General features: G+C 49.8%; 1 protein-coding gene across 4 annotated transcripts in view; it reads right to left on the reverse strand.

The window, feature by feature from the left end:
• The window catches only part of LOC133134905 (protein PHTF2-like), a 59,045-nt gene that overhangs the window by 14,914 nt on the left and 20,336 nt on the right, over positions 1-23,795 (reverse strand). For 2 of the 4 annotated variants that reach the window (XM_061251499.1, XM_061251496.1), the window contains exons 2-7: positions 19,451-19,531; positions 8,673-8,729; positions 8,265-8,276; positions 3,272-3,341; positions 1,910-2,068; positions 950-1,115 (exon numbers count right to left, since the gene is read on the reverse strand). In XM_061251499.1, the coding sequence (XP_061107483.1) occupies positions 950-1,115; positions 1,910-2,068; positions 3,272-3,341; positions 8,265-8,276; positions 8,673-8,729; positions 19,451-19,495 (509 nt within the window). In that variant the 5' untranslated portion in view covers positions 19,496-19,531. Of the gene's footprint in view, positions 1-949; positions 1,116-1,909; positions 2,069-3,271; positions 3,342-8,264; positions 8,277-8,672; positions 8,730-19,450; positions 19,532-19,624; positions 19,750-23,795 lie in introns of those variants that run through there. The other 2 variants (XM_061251497.1, XM_061251498.1) reach the window with 2 other exon arrangements.

The following is a 23,795-nucleotide window of genomic DNA, read 5'->3' on the forward strand; positions in this document are numbered from 1 at the left end:
TAAAAAAACGGAACTATTTTCGCGCACGATTAAGTGCGGAACTATTTTCGCGCACGATTAAGTGCGAGTTACACAACACGGCGATAGCCGATCTTCAGCCAGTTAAAAGAAACAGACCGTCGAGGTGAAAGAGGATTACTGTGGCAGAGACAGAAACCTGCGGAGGCTACGTTTGGGTCCTGTCAACAGGAACGGGGAAGTGCACGGAGTTTCATTTCTGACCAGATCTCACGCGTGACACCGCTGTTTTTTGATAAGAAAAAAGAAACTGAAACATCGGCAGTATGGAAAGTAGAGCACGAATGGCTCTCTGTTCCATCGGAACCACAGCTGGTGAAAACCCTTAAGCTCAATGGCATTCTACGGTACGTTTGTTCTCAATCAGTCAGCAACACAGTAAGTCGGTACACACGGACATTTCGGTAGAAATGCCAGGGTCCTTCAGTAAATTTCAGGCCAGTTTTCTTACATATGTCAGAAAACTGCACTTAGGGCTTACAGATTACCTGTACTGGGCGTAGGCTTGTGGGCCCTGCACAATGGCATGCTAAAAACTAAAAAAAACACAAACATTCCACATCTACAGTCTACGAGGTACACGGTACGTGGCAATGTGCAGCCAATCGGGCGTCGCGTGACAGAACACACCTCCGCGCAGGGAGGAGCCAATCGCGCGTCACGTGACAGAACACACCTCCGCGCAGGGAGGAGCCAATCACGCATCACGTGACAGAACACACCTCCACGGCCTCCACGTGACGCCCGTCTGCCTGCACATTCAACCGCCTTTAAGCCCCAACTACAATTTCACCGCTATCCCACCAATCTGAGAACAAGAATGCACAAAGAGAGAGAGAGAGAGAGAGGGAGAGAGAGGGAGAGAGAAGCGGAGGTGTGCTTCCCCCTCCTCCCCCCCCCTCCGTCCGGCCCAAGCCCTCCCCCCCCCCACCTTCTCCTCTTCCCCCCGCTGCTGGGGGTGGGCTTGGGGGTCCGAGTGGACACGATCTGGCAGTGCACGGTCCCCAGGAGCAGCATCAGCCATATGCCCCCGAACACCTCGGTGACGGGGATGGTGAGGGTCGGCCGCGCGGCGAAGAACAGCACCGCCGCCGCCGCTGCAAGACAAGGCGGGAAAAAGAGTCAGGCGTCGCCACGGAGACGCTGATCCGCCGTACCGCGCGGTTTATTCATAGCGCTCGCAAGTACCTGTTAGGGAGGGGAGGGGAGGGGAGGGGGGGGGGTAGGGTTAACGGGGGTAATGGAGCAGGACACTTTGGAGAGAGCTCATCTCCCCCCTTTTTTTCAATGTCTTTTCTGAGGGGTGAAAATGGCGGTTTGAAATGGAAGCTTGGCGATCGCCCCTTTTTTGGGGAGAGGCAGCGGGTGGGCGGTGTATTGGGACTGTAATGTGGCGCATGGGTGAGTTACTGGGAAAAACAAAAAGACACTGCAGACACTCTGTATTTATTGAGAGGGGGGCAACCCTCCACCCTGGCGACAGTCAAAAACAATAACGGGTCTTGCTTCCACTCCAAACCTTCTAAACAGCACCATAAAAAGCCAGCCTGGGACCTGGGGCGGGGCCAAATATTTGCCCATAAATAATATACCATGATGTTTACAGCAATCGCTGCTTTGTCTGTAAATAACGCCGCGGGCATATTGATGCAGCCCCACGCCAAAGCAAATTCTTTCAGCGGATAAATCACAGTCCCCGGCAGGTCGTTCTGACAGACGGGTTCAAACGTTTCAATTATTCAGGGAGGCGCCGCGAAAAAAAAAAAAAAAAAAAATCAGGGGGACTACCCGACTGGAGCGGAATGTGAGCGCAGCGACATTCCACCGCGCCCGCGGCCCCCGGGGGGGCCCCGTTGCCCGCGGCGACGGGAGAGAGCGGGGAGCAGCTCACCTTGGAGGAGATAGAGGGAGAGCAGCAGGAAGAAGATGGCCCTGGAGGTGACCTGGATCCACCATCTGAAGAAGAAGGGGAAGAAGACCACCCTCACGATGCCCTTGCGCGTCAGGGAGGTCCACGGGCTCTCAGGCTTGGCCTTGGCGAACGCGGAGCCTGGGGGAGAGAAGGGGGGGTCAACCCCCGAAATATATTCAGTGACAACTCCCCCCCCAAAGAAACCCCCCCAAACAGACACTCTCCAACCGTTGACCATCAGTCCAAACCCCCCGCTCAATGCCAGCTGGCCCCAGGGAGGATAGGTGCACTTGGCAAGGAGCCAGAGTGAGCTCCTGCTATGCAGTTCTGTTACATAAGAGGGATATTTGCGTAATTACCCCCCTCCCCTCCTCCGCCACACATCCGCACCCCCACCGCAGGCATTGTGCCGTTCCCCAGCACTGCCCGTCCCGTTTCGGTTTCACTTGCGCCCTCCCCTCAGCAGCACGGCCAAAAAAAAGCAACGAGGACGAAAAGAGAGGTCCTCTTCTCCCAGGAGAGCTTGGAGCCGTCAATTAATCACAGAGCCAAAAGGAGGGGCGTGAGTGACAGGTGCCGGCAGGCGAGCGTTACTGTAACTGTGAACCTCGGTGCAGTCGGTGTGAGGGCAAAGCCAGGGGGGGGGGGCACTGCACGGGGTGGGGGATAGACCTGCTTTAAGCAACCAAATAATTCCTGAAATACTCATGAACTAAGCCCGAATCTCCACAGTAGACCCTAGCCCCACAGGGTGACACATAGTTGGTGGTGGCACTGCCCAGGGTTCAATCAGCAGGGATCGGCGTAATCACTATTTAGCGACCCTTGCTGGTTGATAAACGGCTTCCTCTCACTGCACACCTGCGGTGTGGAAAGAAGTTGCCGGAAACACCAGAGCGGTCACTTATCGATATCTATATCTTCACTTTCCCGAATCGGCTGCACAGAGTGCACTATGATTGGGCATTCCAAACACTGAAGGAGAAATCATTGGATGGGAATCATTAAAAAACAACAATGTGATTAATTTGTGACGCCAACCCAGGGCTTTTTTCCCCCTGGTTATTAATGCTTTCTTTATTAATTTCTCATATTCTGCGGGCCTTCGACAGGCGTGGGAAAGCCGAGCCTTACTGCGAGTCTTTGTCACTCCACACAAACGCACACTGAGCGTGTGGACTGGCCTGAGGCCTATCTGCAGCCATCGCAGGCAAATAAGAGCCTGCCCGTGTGGGCCTCGGGAACCGCGTCCGTCTCCCCGCGCAGAGGACACGAGACCCTGTCCCACGTGCACAGCTGGGCGGTGTCGCCGAAGGGGGTGTCCCTCTCCTCTGTGCTCACCTCTGACCAGGTCCACATCGATGAGGTCTGGCTTCACATGGCCGGTCTTCTTTGGCTTGTTCCTCAGGCCCTGGAGGGGGGGGGGGGAGAGCGGGGCGTAAGTCGGACTGGAGAGGAGGGGGTCGGTCTGTTAAACACGAGCCAGGCAATGGAAAGCGACTAGCAGAGTGGAAAACCCATGCGTGTTAGCCCCTCACACTGTGCAACACGCCATGACACTCACACAGGAGCACAGGCCAGCTGGGCCGGGTCGGCTAACCAGTAGCACAGCCTTTCTGTTCCGCCATTTTATAACTAAAGGGTCCTGTCGAAATGCATCACCCATCATTCTGAATTCTCACACTGTCCTCACATGGACAATATGACGGTATTTTGAGAGAAACATTTTTTGGAATAAAAGCTTCAACTGAAATGTACTCCTTCGCCCTTTAAGTATTGCCGTATTCACACGGTCACACACACCAAGGGACGAAACCACTCCATTAGAAGTTGGCTTGGCGTAGCACATCGATGTGTCCGCAAATATCAACTACAATATTTGTATCGATCGAATGCAAATCACACTTAGCTTCCCAGAAAAGCACCGACGACACTGCCCTCACATAAATCAGCAGCCCTCTAGGACTGCTGTCCAGCATCAACCATCTTTAAACTGCATTAGAGATGTTTTAATTTTCTTTTTAAACCAGTAATTGAGAGCAGGCCGCTCTCATCCCGGTCCGTCAGTGACAGTTACTCGGTAGTGACAGATCACCGGAGCCTAATGCCCAGCAGATGAAATTACCAGCTGCTGATGGACCTCCCTTTCACTGACAGTCCAGGATCATTCCTCTTTACGCTCACTTCACACACACACACACACACACACACACACACACACACACACACACACACACACACACACACACACACACACACACACACACACACACACACACACACACACACACACACACACACACACACACACACACACACACACACTGCTCCTCACTCCCAGAGTTCCCTGCTTCATTACATTTTACATTATTGGCATTTTGGCAGACCAGACGTACAGCTGATAAGACTAAGCAGGAGACAGTCTTCCCCAGGAGCAATGCAGGGTTAAGGACCTTGCTCAAGGGCCCAACGGCTGTGCGGATCTTATTGTGGCTACGCCGGGATTAGAACCACCGACCTTGCGGGTCCCAGTCATTCACCTTAACCCCTACACTTCACTCCCACTTCACTTCACTCTAACAGCTGTCCTGGGGGAGCAGGTTCAGCGCCATACAGTGCCGACTTTGCGCGAACGTGCTGCTCATATGAAATTGGTTAGCCTCCTCCTTTATCTCTCTTTATATCTCTGTATCTCTCTCTCTCTCACCCTACCCTCGACACTCTTGACAAACACAAGCGCGGCGCGCTTTGTTTCTTCACTTCAAACCAGGTCTTACTGCTTCACGCTCACAGACTCCACAGCCTTTCATTCCCAGAATACACTGCTTTGTTAAGTGAGGTGTCCTGAGGAATCTTCCTCACCAACCGACAAACCCAGCAGCCTCACGCTCCAGGGCGAGAATAGCACAAAGGAAACTTCCTGACTCAAATACCAGAGGACCCCCCCCCCAACCCCCTCCCAGAGCAGTAGTCACCGTGTCATTTCCTGTTCCTGTGTTTAATACACTTCAGTCAGCCGAGGTGAGATCAAAGGACACATCAATCAATGAGTCCAGATAAGAACCAGGGTGACTCGTGAGCAGCCGTAAATCACAAAAGCGGTGGCTGTGCTAAACATCATGTAATTCAGGTTGTGCGTACACGGGAAAAGAACAGGCCTGCACAGCGGGATTGTATTTCCCAAGCAGAACAATGCTGACTGTTGACAGTGAGGTCGCCCAGCTACAGGACACAAAGGCAAGAAAAGCTCCTTCGGTCTGTCAAACAAGGCCAGAGAGACTATGGATTCTGACACTCAGGGCAGGGCAGCGCAGAGGCACGCGTCCCGCACGCCTCCTGCCAAATATTTGTGCTGAGGTCGTCTGGTGAACTTTCTATCTAAATGGGATGTTTGAGTGCTTGCTCAAAGGCTTTCAATTCTGAAGGGTACACCGTTTCAGTAGCAGGCCGGATCAGGCGATAAGGTGTTTCGATCGATACCGCACTTCTTTTTTCTTTTCCTTCCGCGTTTCACAATCGATTAATTCACGGCGCTTAAGCGGTTAGAAACACGAGCAAGGGAGTAACTCCAGCCCGCAGAGGGTTCTCGCCCAGCGTCGGGAGATGTTCCGGTTAAGGGTTCAGCTCAACCCTACACGAGGCCGCATTCCTTTCAGCCTGAGCCCATGTGCCGCAGCATTTTTAAAGGTTGACCCCGTTTGAACCCGATTTCAATAACTGCCAGTGCAGAGTGACGTCAGCCTTGTGCAGAATGCCGGCATGATGTTGACATTCCTGTTTTACAGCGTGTGAAAGGACGTCCAGACGTGCGGATTTTCCCTTCCGCTGACTGCCGCCTCACGTTACGCTCACGTGAAAATAACCACCAAATAACAATCTCGCCGGCTCCGAGGTATCCATTACGTCACTCGCATAGCTTAGCTTAGGCTAGCCAGCGACAAAGGGACCGACCCCAACCGTGCCCGATATAAAATGTCAGAATAAAGGCCCCAGCCGGCTCCCACCCTGCGGTGAAAACGACAAGCTCTAGTTCCAGTGACGCAGATGACAATACATGAGCCTAATTATTGATCGCCGGTGATGCAAAGCCATTTAAGCTGTGTAGGAATAACAAAGATGTACTTGCTATGAGCGGTATTACATCCTGTTGAATAAATGGGTCAGCCAGACAGAGAACACATTAGCATACCCCTGATTGAAGTCTGATTTTGCTTCACCATTGTTTGAATAAAAAAATTAACTAATCTGTGCCCAAAACAGTCATTCTAGCACCACTCATCACTACCACCAGGGGGCACTGCAACCTGACTAAAGCACAATACAGTGCGCCAGAGCTCCTTCATGTTTTCCAGCACACTTCCAAGGTTAACTGTGAGCATAAAAAGCTCATGTGCTGCCGATATGCTGTACACTGTTACATACGATTCAATATCGGTGACAAACGTCCACACTGTAGCAGCCAGAGCTCTCTACAGAAGGGAGTAAATTCTCGCGCGGTCAGAAACGCTTCAATCTTTCCGTGTTGCACAGGAAGGGGAGAGGAGGACAGAGGGCTCCTCTGTTCTCCGTGTGAAGGACAGCAGGACGGGAGCCCGGGCCTCTCGTGCGACTCCACAGGACAAGGTCTTCATCGTCTCCCGTAGCACACTGCAGAACTGCATTCTTCACCAAGAGGCCGCTTCCCTTGACTGTGGGCCCGTGGGACTGTGGGCATTCAGAGCGCTGTGGACACGCGGAGCTGGGCGCCGTCGAGCGCCACTAAACGCACCAGCCAGACGGGTACCGTAAACCCTCATCATTTGAGCTTTGAGCCCATGACCGTGTTTCCCATTACGTTACATTACATGACATGACATGACATGTCATTTGGCTGATGCTTTCATCCAAAGCGACTTACAGTTGATTAGACTAAGCAGGAGACAATCCTCCCCTGGAGCAATGCAGGGTTAAGGGGCCTTGCTCTCAAGGGATCTTATTGAGGCTACACTGGGGATTGAACCACCGACCTCGCGGGTCCCAGTCACGGTGCAGGGCGTAACGGTGTGTGGAGCCCCAGCAGAGCGCTTCTCACATTAAGCCCTACCGCCTCCACCCTCTACATCTCATCAATGGAAGACAAAATCAAAATGGAGTCTGAACTACACTCTTGACGATATTCACCCAAGGGCGTGTAGTCTCCAGCTCTTAATGCAGTCTATACGGAAGGGCCTCTGTTAGGCCACGGCACTCCATTGAACCATCGAACAGGACGTTGCATTGCACCCGTAGCCACACTCATGCTGCTCCAATCCCTTTCCGCATTCTGCCTTAGGCTTTGCACCCAGCCCCTCAGAAAGGGCCTAACAGCAGGGGCACCATGATCGCACACACTACGTTACTCATACCACCCCAAACACAAGCAATGCCCCCAGTGGGAAACATCATGCAGACAATCTAATAACTACCTCATGATTTATTTTAACATTGTTCAGTAGAACATCTCTCCACTTATTTCTATAAATATATATATTGTAAGCAGATATATATATATTCCTCCTTCCTGTAAATGATTCATATAACACATTCTATTCTTAGAACAAAATACTGACTGTGGAGTTTCTGGGTTTGCAAACGCCAGCCTTGACAGTGCCTGCTAAAAAAAACCACGTCCACGTTCAAGCTCCGAAAACCATTTACACGGCAGGTAGGAAATCAAGGTGCAACAGTCCAGTCCTGAGCACAGTCCTCCCAGATCACCCCACCTGTCCCAGCAGCCCATCCTTCTCCGTCATCGAGAGGGTCAGGCTGTTTCTGTTTGGGCTTGCTGTTCCAGCCTGGTGCTTTGATGCACAGGGTCACAGACGAAGCGGAGCTGCTTTGTTCTCTGTCTAATGCAGTGGGCTGGGGGGAGGGGGGGGGGGGGGTTGAAAGGTCGGAGGTCGCTGAGTCCAGGAGACCAGTGACGCGTCTCCCCTTTCAGATGACAGGTGGTTCTGAGACACCGCGAGCCATTTGGATCAGTGCACACAGACCTCCTTAAATGAGCTGTTGGTGAATGTCGAATTATTACTTGCATGTGTGAAAATAATGAAATTGGAATAAAAGTTGATGGGGAACAAAAGGATGATGAAACCTCATTTTTTAAAAATGAGGTAAAGTGATATGAAGCGGATTTTTATAAAGGGGTGGGGGGGTGGGGGGGACTCTCGTTGATTTCCGACTGCCTCATGTAAAAGGCCCCGTTCACAACCAGGTGCAAAAAGGTTTCAAAAGCAGACCAGAAAACCAGAACCCATGACCTAAAGACAGCAGCAGGTGTGGGGGCAGGGGGGCCATTGTCTCCTCCAGTACTCACCAGTCTAATAAACTGCACAGAGACATGACAGCGTCAAAGGGGGGGGAAAGGTTAACTGAAAATATAAGGGCACTGATGGCACAGTCAGTTACCGACAGAGAAAAGACACACTGCACAGAGCCTGGGGGGGGGAAGGGGGGGGGGGGGGAAGGGGGTAAGAGAATGTGCAGGGCCCCAAAAACTCGGAAACAAAATCATACTGAAACAATAATAGTGATCACGAAGAAGAAACGGGTATTACACCAACATTTTGGGAAATACGCCAAAACATTTTCTTTTCTTTTTTTGCATAAATTGGCTCAATTTCCATATTCCAGGTAAGTCTGGGTATTTTCCAAAATGTTGGCGTTTTTCCTTGAAGTCAGAAAGGTAGTGAACGTCAACAGCATTAACACGCGAGACCTTTACCTTGATCTCCCGCTGCTCCACAGACTTCTCCCATATCTGCTGATCGTAGGCCCCGATCTGCAAACGGAAAAACACAAGACGTCGATGATCGCTTATCAGTATTATCTTTACTAACTAGCTTAGGTGAAACATTTATCATTTTACAGTTGCGGCATTTCACAAGCGACCGTCGGGTAAAACACTTTTTAAGGAAATAACTTTCTTCTCGTTTCTTCTCCCTTTGATATTTAGTTAAGTTTTTTTTTTCCTCATAATTTTTAACCTCTCCGTCTCCAACTATACGCGCGTGCATCAAGAAAACCGAAGCTTAGATGATTCAAATCAACATTTGTGCTCAACTCTACCTCAGAACTGAATGTGTTACGTTGGGTTTCACTTCGCCACGCAACACAACGGTTGCATTCATCTGCAAGTCGCCCGTCAAGGACAAATGCGGAATGAATCCAGGTGAAAGATTGGGTTTTTTTTTTCCTTTTTTTTTTTTTCTTGTACCACACTTCTGAGAATAGGTGGAGGAATGAGTCAGCCTGTAGTCCTGGTGGGGGGAAGAGGGGGGGGGGGGGGGGTGGAGGGTTTTGGAGATGCACTCTGTAGCCCTCCTACGCGGGACCTTTTGTTCAGCATGCGGACGTGTGCCCCCGTGGGCTTCAGGCTAGAGCGCAGCTGTGTCCCCTTTCAGACGGGACACAAAAGAGACCCCCGCTTGCTGTCACTCGCAGCCCAGAGATAATTAAACCCCCCCCGCCTCGCCTGCACCATGGGCATTTCAGAGTTAAATGTGCTCAGTGATCAAAGGCAAGCACTCTCTCTGAGCCTCTCTCTGAAGGAGAGAACGCTCAAAAGAATAAACGCTGTTAGGTTGAGAGTTGAGACTTTTTTTTTCCCCCGCTCAACTAGACGCGATCGTAGCTTTATGACAGGGCTTTTAATTCGCACCTTCGTACATTTACATTTTACATTTACATTTTTGTCATTTGGCAGACGCTTTCAATCCAAAGCGACTTACAAGTGCATAGGTTCTACCATAAGTCATAGCATCACATCCAGAACTAGGAAAATACACATGAAATGCTGTTCTAAACATAGTTGTCATCATAAGTGCAAACTTAAAATTATTTTTTATTTTTTTTTGGGGGGGTTAGCAGTTAGCAGTTGAAATTGTACTTCCCTCTAGGGTCTTTCAGCGAACTTATCCCTGGTTATGGGTATGCACTTTGTTGTACGTCGCTCTGGATAAGAGCGTCTGCCAAATGCCAATAATGTAATGTCATGGGTTAGACAAGGACAGGGATATCAGAAAGGAGTGGCGGGGGAAATCAGGAGGGAGGACTAAGGTAGAGTCGTACAAACCACGACCATGTAAGCACAGGTAGCACAAAAGATAAGTCACCCTTCCTCAAGAGAAAGGAATGGAAAGAGAGGCCTTCGTAGTACTGTTCAGAGCACGAGGACTTCCTGTGCCGCGTGTAAACAGACGTGCGTCTTCCCTCTCCTCCACGCGTGACAATTTCTCACGTAAAACGGCATCCACGAGAAACCAATATTGAGAAAGTGTATCAACACAAGAGGCCTCCTCCAGACTGAACTGTACAAAGCAGCAGAGAAAAAGAGAGACTACCCTTCCCCTCCTCCATTTTCCGTGTCCGGCGAAGAGATACATTCACCCAGTAACAACTGATATCGACCCTACAAGGCCATGCCAACAAAACGACTGAAAACACAACACTGCCACACACCCGCGGTATGCAAAGCTAGAGGGCTTCCTGTGGTCCTACAAAAACTATCCTTCACGGCTGACGGGAATTTGCCACATCTCCTGTTCCAGGTAATTAATGACCGCAGTGTGTGACTACTAGTCCACGTCAAAGAGCGTGAGTTTTCACGCCAGTCTTGGAGAATTCCCGGCAGCTGAAAAACTAAACAGGCATGCGTTTAACCGTGACAGTTTGCGAAACGTGGAACAGAACAGGACAGGTGCCAGGTGTCTGACTAATACCATCCAACCTGGCTACTCCCGTCGTTTCCTCACGCACTATCCCGCCACGTAGGAATAACCCTAAAACACCAGTTTCCTGCGAACGTAGCGGAAGCCCGGCGGCGTTGGGAGGGAAGCGGAGCCCGTCGCCACGCCAACGCTGTGACTGGCATATCAAACGGCGCAAAATTCCCGCCCTTTAGAAGTCATACAGCGCTGGGCTTCCTGTGAACTCTCGGGGGAGGGGGGGGGGGGGGGGGGTCGAACAGCAGCTGAATCGTGAGAGAAATTCTGACTCGCACACCACCACAAAGTCTTCCGCAAACAAGGCCCCGGACTGAAACACACTGCCCTTCCATTCAGACGCTTTCATAAATACAGAAAGAGTATGTGATCGACAGCGCAACATTCCTTTGCTTATTCATTTCCGAACATAATGAACAATGGACCTCCAGGGAATACTGGGAGATAAAAACTGTTAATTGGTGAGACGTTCACAACCTGATACCCGCTCCGCGGACATGCTTGACAAGCAACAGGCAGGCAAGCGCACCATCGCGAGCAACTCTTTGTAAAGGGAGGAACAACAGTACCTGCACTAATGTGAAGGAGCTGTCAGTGTATACCTCAGTTCGGCTGTAAAAGGTTTTACATGACACATAAATACTCAAATTAAATGTTAACTAGGTGGGATTAGGAGGGCGGTGGGGCGGGGGGAGGGGCTACCTTCTTTCAATAGCAAACGTCATCGCCCGAGAAACCCAAACTCTCCGGCAATCCCACCGAAATTGCGACCTTCTCCGCGGGAGACGGTGATGAGGGTGATTAGCCTTATTCCAGGGTGTTGTTTGCGTGCAGTGGGGGGTGAGGGGGTGGGGGTGGCCCTAATGGGACCAAGCCACCTGCGTTCCCCCATCCACCCAGCAGCCTCTCACGCCAATGGAAACTCTGCATTTTTAATGAGCCCCTCATCAAACATGCATCGTCAAGACGTCTTGAGAGAGAGGCCAGCGATATGGTTACAGACAGGCCCATCGGGTAAAAGCAGGTCATCGCCATGGCGATGGGAGCCTGCCTGATTGTATTGAGCAAATTGCACAAAGTGCATGCAGTCGCGTAGGTTAGCACGGCTCCAGTATAACCACCTAAAATAAATAAATAAATAAAAAGCCACGGAACAGGAGAAGACCCGAAAAAAGGTACAGAATTGTCACTGGTCACAGCCAATGTCCCGCTTCCAGCAAGTGTAACCACGAGTCCAGTTCTGAGAATCGTTTTCCAAAATTGAAAAAAAGGAGGGAAAATGGAAAACTATAGAAAACTATAAGAAAGATGACTGAGCAAGCAAGCGCGTAATTTAGAATCATTTCCTTTCTGGATCAGGATCAAGTAGTTATAAAAATATAGGATTAAATATCAAATAGTTTTCTCCTTCTGGTCTTGAAAGAGGGACATATGATGATTTTTATAGGCACTGAAATATGGAAAAATCTGCCTTCAAAAAAAAAAAAAAAAAATTTGCTGAATTAGTGGGAGAATTAGGAATTAGTGGGAGTGATTTAAATAGCGAATACAGCATTATCTCTATGAATGGCTGGAAGTTTAGATGAAGCGATTCAGTAAAACAACCCTTCGCTGAAGGGCACAACCTCAAACGCTTTGTATGCATTTGTGTGAGGTTTGTCCTCTGCTTTGAATAGTGAGACAGGCAGGGCCCGTCTGTGTTGTGTGCTTTCAGTGTTTGGTCACGCGGACAGCGTCCTATAGTTCAGAACGGCAGAACACACGTTCCACGTGCAGAGCGGGTGGAGCGGAAACCTTGGAATCGTACCTAGAACCTTCCGTATTCTGAACTCGCTCACTTCCTCAGCCACCGTGCTGCGCGGTCATGGTTTGTACCGGGGGGGGCGTCTGAACAGAGTCGCTTCGCAGATGGGGTTGCAGAAAATAGAAAAAACTAAAATGGAGAAGAAATAATATAAATAAACCTGAACCGAAGATATCAAAGGAACTACACAGGCGGGCTTCCTGCCCTTCTCGACCCCGGCACAGAGGAACTTAAAATAGCCACACCAGTCAGGGATAACCACTGGCACCTGCGAGTGAGGGAGACAGAACACGCAACACTAATCTCATCCTAAAAGGGCTGGTGTGCGAGCAGGTTTTTATTATAGCCCAGCACTACGTCACCCGATTCAACCAATTAACTTATCGTGGCAAGACCGTGATAAGTAGAATCAGGTGCTTGGCATGCTTTTCTTGGGTCTCTTGCTTTTTTTGGTCCCTCTCACTTGCAGGTGCCAGAGATTATCGCTGATTAGTGTGCCTGCTTAAGGTTCCAGGATGCCTAGGAGAGGAGGAGAGCAACCCCATCTGTGTAGGACATGTTAGCGTCGGTTAAGGTTCATTTAGTTTCCATTTTCCTTTTGGGGAAGGGTTTTTTGTGAAAAAAAAAGGGAAGTTTTTGTGACTTTGTTTAGTTTTCCTAATTTCCATTTTGGTTACTTTAAGCTAAGTGAACCTTTTGTTCTTATGTTGGAGTTTTTTTGTGTGTTCTGTAAGTATGTTTATTTGTCCTGAGTCTGGTCTCTACATGTTGTGTGCCTCATTATGAAAGGAGTCAGGTTTGAGGATGTCGTTTGGACACCGCTGGTTTAGAGCAGAGCAGAAGCAGGCTGAGAGTGCTCTTAGCTGTCAAAGGGGCTGTGGGGGGGGGGGGGGGGGGGGGGGGAGTAAATCCGTGCCGTACAGAGAGCATGGGGGCTTACTAGAACAGGGTTAGCCAATCGAACCTCAGTGATCGGGGGTGGCGGCCGTTGACCGCGCCGGCGTCGGCCCTGGGGACGGAGGGCGGGCGAACGTGAGCGGACCGGACACCGCTGAGCGCAGGAGGAGGAACGCAGCGTCCGCCGTGACGCACGGGGCACCAGTCTGCCCACCGTGCGGCCCGGAGCAGCCCGACGCCGTCCCCTTCTCCCCGGGCGCCAGCCGGGCGCGTTAACACGTCAGGGCACGCGCTGCGGCTCGACGCCTCCTCTCGCGTTCGCCGCGGTATCAACAGGTTTAATGGCGACAACCTCAACGTCTACGTGGCAAAACCACCGAGGTCAGCAAGACCAGGCAGGGAGCTGTGCAGCGTGTGAAGTGCCATGTTAAAGATAGATCTCGTAAATACTGGCCCAAATTCTGCAATTCTGTGCAACAGTTCATTTTATACCAAAATACCAAATAACAGTGACAAATTTAAAAAACAGACTGCAGTAAAGACTGTAAAACCGGAGTTCATAAGGCAGGAAACTATAATGTAGGTCACCAAGATGCGCATTGGAATCTCCCCATCGCCCACCGCTGAATTAACCTACCCACTGGAGTGAGGAGCCGGAGCTCTGCCACTTAAGCGCAGGGTCATGCATAATACAGCAGGCACCGTTCAACAGCTGACATGACTATCTCTGCCTTTGTGTCCTCCGGCGGTAAAACTAGAGGGCCGACAGCAGCCATTCCTTCAGGGGGCGAGTTAGTAAGGTAATCGGGTCACTGAACGAGTCCGTGATTTGGTTCGGCGATATTATATCGGACGGATTGCTACGATTCCTGTCACCAAAAAAAAAAAAAAAAAAAGAGGTTAGGGTCTTTGAAATGCAACCAATAACCCCCTGCCGTTGCCCTGGTGGCAGGATTTCCATGGCAACAGAGCCTTCGCATGCAGGGACGACGGTGGGCCAGGGACCGTGTCTGTCTCCACAGCAGTGGCGAGGAGTTACATAACGCGTGCAGGAGGCTGCAGTGGCTACGTCGAGCAGACAGCGTGCGCTTCAAAGACCGAGCGCCGGCCCTATACCTCACAGCCGAGCTTCAATGGCTGCCCCCCCCCCCCCCGATCACGTCTGCGCAGCGTAAATACTGACGGACGGATGACCGGCCAGACCGCTCTCACCTGCGGCTCACCGCTGCCCGTCAAACGGCACGCGGTCGCTGGCCTCCATGTCGTCCGCCGCCGCGGCAGACTTTAATCCCGCTCGCCAGAAATGGCAGTCATGCGCACGTCGAGCGGACTGGCGACCGGGCGACCGAGTCGTAATTTAGAGTCGGTAAAAAAAACGCCACGCTGTCGTCGTGGAAGAAATATTGAGTGCTTTCTCCCTACGTCACCGTGGAAACTGGGTTAGTGAAAAATAAAACGCCTGCCACTGAGGGCCGCCGAGGCGTCTCCGCGGTGGAGTAGCCCCAGGTGATATCCCAAAAACATTTCAGAAGCAGCGAATGAATTAGTGTGTGAAATTCACAAAGGCCACTTCCCCCGGCAAGCTCTGACCTCCCCTAGGCTCATTAGCTGGATGCTCCCAGGCACAGGAGGGCAAACGACAACAGCAGAGCGCAAGGGGGGGGGGGGGGGGGTAGCCTAATTAGCGGCTTTCTGCTGATTGCGGTTAAGATTTCAACTCGGGAGCTAAAATTGTAAGCTCTTGAATCCCAAAAAAAGAAAAAGCGATAAATTTGAATTTTTAGGCTACACCCAAAACAGGTTACGTAATGCTAATTTTACGGCGACAGGCTTTGTTTCTCGACGGGGCACTGTATTTTGGTAAGGAAACGTATTCGCACAAACAGCCCCCTTTTAGAGAGCCGTCACTCATCGGTCTGGTTTTCAGACAGGCCGCAGCGCAGAGCGTGAGTCTGTGTGTGTGTCTCTGTCTCTGTCTCTGGCCGAGAGAGAGACAGCCATTGTTCTGCTCGTCATAATGAAGCGCTCTCTGAGCAGACTGAGGGAGATGCGTTTTTAGTCCATCACTGAGCCCAGGACAATGCTGGGCTATAGCCCACCCACAGATGCTTTGCTTAAACGCTAAAGCTGAGATGTCTGTAGCTGTGACTGTTGGTGGGGTTCTGAACACAGAACATATCCACTTATTGAGAGACACACACCCACACACACACAAACACACTCACACCACCCCATCCCCCAACACACACACACACACACACACACTCACACCACCCCATCCCCCAACACACACACACACACAGTCACACCACCCCATCCCCCAACACACACACACACAGACATAGACACACACACACTCGGAATCAAAAATTGCACATGTGAGTCACAGTTCCCCTCACGTGAAAGCTAAAATGTGAAGTCAGCACTGGTTTAAAATCCAGCCATGACCAGCTTTAAATTACCAGCTACCCTCTGTTTAAAAAAATAGCTTGAGTATGGAGCTGGTCTGAACTGGTCAACCAGCTAACCAGCTGTTTCAAAAGCTAGCCTGAGCTGTTTTTTTCAGCAGGGAGGGGGATTTCTTTTCTTTTTTGAACACAGGCTTTTTCTCCTGTTCTGAACATGGAACGTGCTGCTTCTGTTCTGATCCATAGGACACTGACACTGTCATGTGACCAAATACTGAAAGCACACAACACAGGCCTGGCCTGTCCCACCAGTCAAAGCAGAGGACAAACCTCAAAGAAAAACATACAAAGCATTCGCGTGTCTGTGGGTACGCGTTCTAACCTGAGAAAGACAAATTAACACCCACCCCTGCATATAACATCTGATAGAAGATAATGACACACACAATCTTAAACCCGATCGGTTTTAAAAAATATAAGCCCTCACTGTGGAACTTATATAGTGACAAGGGGAAAGGTGGAGGGGGAAGGGCGGGGGGGTAGACAAGGTGAGAACAAGAGCAAGAGATGCTGACTCAAGGCTTTAGGGCTGAACACTCTGTAGTCAAAAGAGAAAACAGCATACCTCACCCCTAAAGAAAAAAAACACCTATGCTCAGTTTCTTAGCAACACGGTGGAAAAAATGGTTTGTGGCTTGAAGTGTTTATTCCGTTCCGCTGCCCTCCGTGCTAATGTTCTGACTACACCCTTCCCACCTCGGAGAAGAAAATAGGCAATTAGGGTGTTACAGATATGGGGTGGTGCACTCCGGTAGGCATTTCCTGAGCTGGCTCTGAAATGAACTAGACACTGTATTGCTTCAGACGCACGGCTGATGAGACTGAGGTGTACTCACGCACGTGTGTGTGCGCACGTGTGCGCCTGTATTCACGCGTGTACGCATGTCATGTGTAACCGTCCAGGGTGCAGACATGTAATCTAGCCTTTCCTAGAGTTACACACATCTTCCATTAGTAATCCCAAACCCAGAAGGCTCAAGCTAAACCTTGTGTGAGTTACCTGGCACACCTCCTAGTAAGCTCAAAAACAGCAACTGACGTGTGTGTGTGTGTGTGTGTGTGTGTGTGTGCGTGGGTGTGTGTCTATGTATGTGTGTGCGTGAGTGTGTGTCTATGTATGTGTGTGTGTGTGTGTGTGTGTGTGTGAGTATGTGTATGTGTGTGGGTGTGTGTCTTTGTATGTGTGTGTATGTGTGTGTGTTTGGGTCTGTGTGTCTGTGTATGTGAATGTTTGTGTATGTGTGTATGTGTGTGTCTGTGTATGTTTGTGTGTGTGTGTGTGTGTGTGCGTGTGTGTGTGTGCGTGAGCGTGTGTGTGCATGTGTGCGCGTGTATTACAAAGCTTGTGGTTATTGACACACAAGCCAGGTTTACGCTGTGACTTGCTGGACCGTAAAGCCAATCTCCACCCCATCCCGCTAGCCAACCCACAAAATGAAACAGCCTTGTGCATGCTTAAGAGCTGAATAGCACAGTGTCACTCTTAATCCATTAGCAATCTCGTTTTGGCTCAGCCGTACAAAAATAACAGCTCGGCAATGAATGCCGCTACATAAAACGTGTTTTTAAAAACTGTCATTGGCTAGATTTAATTAGAGCAAAATCTGCAACATAACAACTGTGGAAAGACATCACAAACTCACAGAAAAGCACTGCCATAGATATTTGCTTGGACTACATACAGTATAGAGTGTGTTTTGCTTACTTCTTACTGTGAATATTATATTGGTATTTAAGGTATTCTCTGTGAGATTATATGTTCTGTGAATGGTAGGGGATGAAATATAAGAGAAGCTACAGTTCAGCCAGTGTATTTGCAACAGAATATCCTATATGTAATATTCATTCTGTACAGTAGAGTAGAAAAATGTATTCAACAAAGAATAAAAAGCTACAATAATAATTGTAATAATAATCGCAACAATAATAATAAACCTCGGTTTGCCTTAATAATAATAATCAAGACGAGCTGCCAAAATTGTCCTCTGATCTCACAAGTGCAGTGAAGCCTGTGGAGATCAAAGTGTCTTCGCTGATCGTTTCTTCCTCGACAGATCTGGGTGCCGCAGCGTCGTTTTAAAAGGTTATCACACGATTTATGGCTTCTGGAATAAGTGTCAGGTGTCCGCTGCTTTCAGTGCAATGCGATGTGGCCACATGAACTACGGTCAATTAAACCTTCCTGTTGCACCACAGCAGAAAGTGTCCGTTACAGAACCGATCGACGTCCAAAACATTCTGACATTACTGTGTGCATGCGTCTGTGCGTGCGTGTGTGTGTGTGCGGAGCTTATGCACTTGTAGGTCGCTTTGGATTAAAAGCGTCTGCTAAATGACTAAAATGTAAATGTAAATGTGTGCTGTGTGTGTGTGTGTGTGTGTGTTTCATTTCCAGCAGGCAAACCAGCACATCCTGAGCATTCCATTTTCAAAACGAAATGAATTTCAATACTGGTTTACAAGTCGTAAAAACTACTGGGGTCACAACTTAGCATAAAATATAGCCGGAGGGTTGCTACAGGAAGACAACATCATTAAAGTATTTTGTTTCAGTTTCCTCCATAAAACCCTCTTCTTTGCCCGCTTGTTTGGTAGCACACTGGTGCTATTCTTCCATTTATGTACTTAAAAATTTGGTGATCTGTGTCGAAGCTGATGAAACGAATGTTAAAAACTATTATACCCAGTACAATGTTTAAAAACCACAATCACAGTAGAACAAGCTAAACTGCCAGTTTGACAGGCCAATTCATTCTGACAGTTTGCAGCGCGATATGATGATGTTCCACTTTTTAAAATGGACTGTACATTTTTGAGCTCCAAGAAAGGAACCACGCACCAAAAAAACCATAATGGTCCGTGTCCTACTTTCTTTAATTAATTCCAGTTCGTGCCCCCGAAACCACAGTCAGTAAAAACTAAAAAGGATAACCAAATTACAGCCCATTCGAGTGTGCAATCTGTCACACAAGTCCTAAAAAATGTCTTGGACATGATGTTGTATTTGTTGATGATGACCGTATTATTTTTGTATTCACAGATAAAAAAACGAAATGCTTAAATAGAACTAAAGTTTATTTATTACTGTCGGAATGATCAGTTACAAGAATTACCCTATGTTACAACTGCAAACTTTATATTACTATAGCACTGGTTATATTTTTAATGCTCGGTTATAAAAGCTTCTAAGCTTCACCTTGTTTGATGTCTCAGTTTATGTAATTAATACATTCCTATGCACTCAACCAAAGTGCACACAGGAAGCCGAAGAGCCTCACAGTATCATTTATAGCTTCAGCATACCCTTCGGAGACGGATCCATTTCAGGCCTCAGGTTATTATTCAGACGCTTTGTGCAGAGCAACCGTAACATTTTCACTGCAACGTTATCAACAGGACGGATATACAAAAAATTATAAAGTATAAAATATTTCTTGGAAAAAAAAAAACCTCATCTACCCACAGCCATCAGAGCCCAATAAATCAAAAACAGAAGAAACGGGGAACTACTCCAGAAACACATTAGACAGACAGACACAGAGCAGAGGGGACAGGGGGGGGGGGGAGAGGGGAGGTCGATCGGGAGAGAGAACCCGAGGCGGTCACTCACCTTCTTCTGGTACCACACCACAGCATCTCTCACTTTGGACGCCATTTACATGTCAGGGGTCAGCACACCGGTCATCTTAGGCTGAAAGAGAGCGGAGAAGGGGAGGGAGAGAGTGTCAGTCCCCCGGACCTCAGCGACTGTCTCTCCGCCGGCTTTTAAAGCCTCTGGTTTTACCTGCTGGGCAGGTGTGTCGGCTGTCTGGCACCGCGCGGTCTCATTAATAGTGAAGAACGTCCCCTCCAGGTCCCCCGGTGCGCTGACGGGAGCCTGGCACCGCTTCTCTCTCTCTACCTCTCTCTCCCTCTCTCTCTATCTCTCTGTGATGTGACAGGCAGCTCCAGTTCAGGGCTCAGTGCTCCTGAGCCAGGCACACGCAGCTTATTTTATCCTCCCGACACCGGTTCACGTTAACGCCCGCCCCCGTCTGCAAACCCCCCCACTGGTCAGCTCAAGCGGCAGTACGTCACTCCGGATGTCACCGGGTTCGGTGCGAGAGCAGGAGCAGAGGGGATTTACAGTAACTGCGCGTAATGACACAGGTGAGGTAAAGAGTAATGAAGGCGGTGGTTTGCGCTCAACCGTACAGACGGCTGTAGTTTTTCCGCCATCAGGTGTGTGTGTGTGTGTGTGTGTGGCGTGTGTGTGTGTGGGGTGTGTGTGGTGTCTGTATGGTGTGTATGTGTGTGGCTATGTGTGTGTGCGAGAGAGAGACTACTCCTGCTAAGTTAGAGTAAAAACAAGCCCAGGATGCACGCCAGTGGTGAGTCAGCGTTTTTAGCGAGTTAGCGTTTGATGATGTCAGAGATCCCCCCTCTGTTTTAAACACATACAGTATGTGAACACAGACAGTGCGTACAGAACAGCGCGGTGTGCAAGTCGGGCCCCACGCCTTCATTCTGCAGAGCTAATAATCAGAGGACCTGACCTGTGTGGACAAGACTGAACAGAGGTGCTGACCCCAGGGACCAGAGCCCTGCAGGTTATAATTAGAAATCACTTAAAACTGCACCAAGAGCTTAGCGTGTTAGCTAGCTCTGAGAAGACTTAAAAAAAACACACAAAAAAAACAGCTTGAGGGCTTCAACAAGGATGGACACGCAAGACGTTTCAATCCTCGTATTTACAAAAATGCCCTGTGAAAAATTAATGAATGAGTCACTTTTAAACAAGATTTCCGGACAAAATGAACAGGGTACATGGAGGCACTCCACGGCAAAAAGTAGCTTTTTTCTTCTTTCTAATTTTCTTTTTGTTCTTTAGCCATTTTGCAGACAGTACAATAAAACACTCGAGGTATCAGCCAAAGCCTTTTCACTGAAAAAGAATTTTGGCCAAAAGGTCGAGCTCCAGTCCAGTTAATAATCTTTCCATGAAATAGGCTATATAATGAAATCAAGCTGGTTTTAGCGTTTTGCCTGCAAAGCAACAGCCATCACCATCGGCGATCGGACGGGAACAAATCGGCATGCCCTCCGGTGACTGACACCGTCGTCTAGACCCTGCCGCTTCACTCAACACCGACACTTCACTCAACACCAGCACCCGATTGCAACGGCAGAGGGGGGGGTCTGGAAGACGGCGTCGTTCACCGAAGGACGTGCCGATCGGTTCCCGTCCAATCGGCTCGAAGCACACGCGCGCCGCTCTTCCTCCGAGCAGCCGGTCCGAGCGGGGCGGCCGGTGACTTGGCGGTAAGAGGACTAGCGCTCCGTCACGCAGCAGCCTCCCTGGGTACTGCAGCCGAGGAGCTGGTGACGCCGGGGGGCCATTACGGAGTCGACCGCCCCGCCAACCTCCCCACCGCCACCCCCTCACGGGCGGCCCATCTGCCCCTGCGCTCCCAAACCGAGAGCAGAGCGCTCGGCTAATCCCTGCTGCAGCCAGCCCCCCATAACCACTCTGTGCCAGCAGAACAAAGAGCAAGCTCCGCTGCTATGACAGAGAAGCATTACGCGTCTCTCCCTCTCTCTCTCTCCCTCTCTCAGTCTCTCTCCCTCTCTGTCTCTCTCTCTCCCTCTCTCTCTCTCTCAGTCTCCCCCTCTCTCCCCCTCTCCCCCTCTCCCTCTCTCCCTCTCTCTCTCTCTCTCTCTCTCTCAGTCTCTCTCCCTCTCCCTCTCCCTCTCTCCCTCTCCCTCTCCCTCTCCCTCTCCCTCTCCCTCTCCCTCTCTCCCTCTCCCTCTCCCTCTCCCTCTCCCTCTCTCCCTCTCCCTCTCTCATCATCACTCTTCACTGGAAATAGCCCTCTGCGTCTGGGCGCTTGGACCCCAGTTCTCTGGCAGGGGTGCGAGGGGCTTGCGAGCGTGATAATAAACAGATTCCTGTCTGGGCCCAGAGACTCTCCGTCAAGCCTCCGACACTATTAGTACATCAACACCCCCGCGATGAGGCTCTGCTCACGTCAACTTCTGTTACAGACTAACGTAAAAAAACAACATGAAAAATGAAAAACAGAAGAAAATAAGGGAGATGAGAGGGGCTGTAAAGCACCCGGGTCATATCCCGTGTGTAATCGGGGCGTTTGCTCTGTGACATAAGGGCTGACCTCATTCACGCTCAGCATGTCCTGAAAAACAGGCCAGAACAGCATCCCACTCAGGCCAGGGATTTCACATACATTACACAACGGCTCAAACGGACCGTCAACCGACTCGCACTCGCCCGACTGACACGAGGACCGTGACCGTGAGGGAGATGTCCAGGTCAGCCGAGTGGGATCAGGTCCATGCCTGGAGACTGGTTGTCTTTAGATGTTTCATCATTGCATAGAAGGCAACAACAAGCATTGGAGGCCGGTCCCGGTCCCGGTCTGAACAGAACCAGGTCAGCATGCCACCACTTCCACTCATCCACTCATCTGTGCAGCAACCTGCTCCTAGTCAAGTGACACAAACCTGTTTCTAAATTTATTTATTTTCTCACCGCTCAGACTTTCATTTCTCCTCAGTGTGGGTTTTTTTTCTGACGCTCACTTCAGTAAGAGGCTCAGTTTTACTGCCCCTTTCCATTTTATCGACCAATCCGCCCCGGGAGCCGTGAAACAGGGACCGCGAGCGCAAATAACAGTGAGCCAGTGTCTGCTGGTCGGAGGCACCAGCGGCGGGGCTAAATTTAAGACATTTATCGGATAAAGGACGGCACACACCATCTCCCCAAGGCCCAAATTGGCAGCGCATTGACAGGGGAACAAAAACCTGGAGAACGCCGGAGTCTGAAATCACTGCTGCGACGTCTATAAAATGGATTCCTCTTCTTTTTTTATTTTTTTCTCCAGACAGTGGAGCACAGCTGCTGCAGAAGGTACGGCAGCGCTCAGTCACTTAGCGACTGTATCCATGATGTCAAACAGACTGGCTTGCCTGACGGCGGTAATTTTCCAGCAGATTTTGCTCAGAGTCCGCCCTTCCTAACCGTGCCTCTCCCCACCTGAGGCACACCACGCACTGCTGGAGTCAGAGGGCCTCCAGCTCTGAGCACATTTAGTGTGAGCCGGAGTGAGCCAGGGGGAGATTTCCACCATCTGAGCAGTGAAGTGGAGCGCAGGTAGCTCTGAGCATTCTGGTTTTGCTCCATGTGGGTTAATATTTCTCTTTAAATGTTTGCCATCAGCACAATTGGGGCATTGGCTGAGGTGGAATATTGTTCCTTAATGAAAATATATCATAACTAATGAATGATTGTGATCATGCTTATTACCACAGGACCTAGCCTTCAGCCAATGCAAAAAAAAAAAAAAAAAACCCCCATCACATTGATGTAGAAAATTCACTACATTAAAATATATTTGAAATAGCCATGTATCTTGTTCATACATGAACTCACAAGACAGGCACCCCCAGTAACGTGGTGACACGATTGTGTGCCTTCCCATGAACACACTTTCTCTGTGCCTACTATATTTAACTCCAGGAAATGGCTTTTTCTTGAAGAGCTCATTCCAGCCGGATTAGTCGTCAGACTCCTCCCACCACTTTGCCTGGGCTCCCTTTAAAACGTGGCACGTGAAGGCATTTCGGAAGCCCCCAGACTCCACCGGACGTGCCCCCGAGCCGAAGACCATCCTTCCCCGACTGTGGCTGACGCGTTCCGGCCGTGGAGTTCCACACGGGGGCCGACACAAACCCCCCCCCCCACAATAACGCCCCCACAAAATGGCACAATGCCCCACTCAACTCGATCAAAATATGTAAAGCATGTGCAACAGCAATGATTCACAGTAGCACTCAGCAGAGCGACTATCAATACAACAACACAATACAGGAAATGCAACACAACACAACACAATACAGGCAATGCAACACAATACAATACAGGAAATGCAACACAGTACAACACAACACAATACAAG

This window comes from Conger conger, chromosome 8 (genome assembly GCF_963514075.1).
Source record: "Conger conger chromosome 8, fConCon1.1, whole genome shotgun sequence".
NCBI lineage: Eukaryota > Metazoa > Chordata > Actinopteri > Anguilliformes > Congridae > Conger > Conger conger.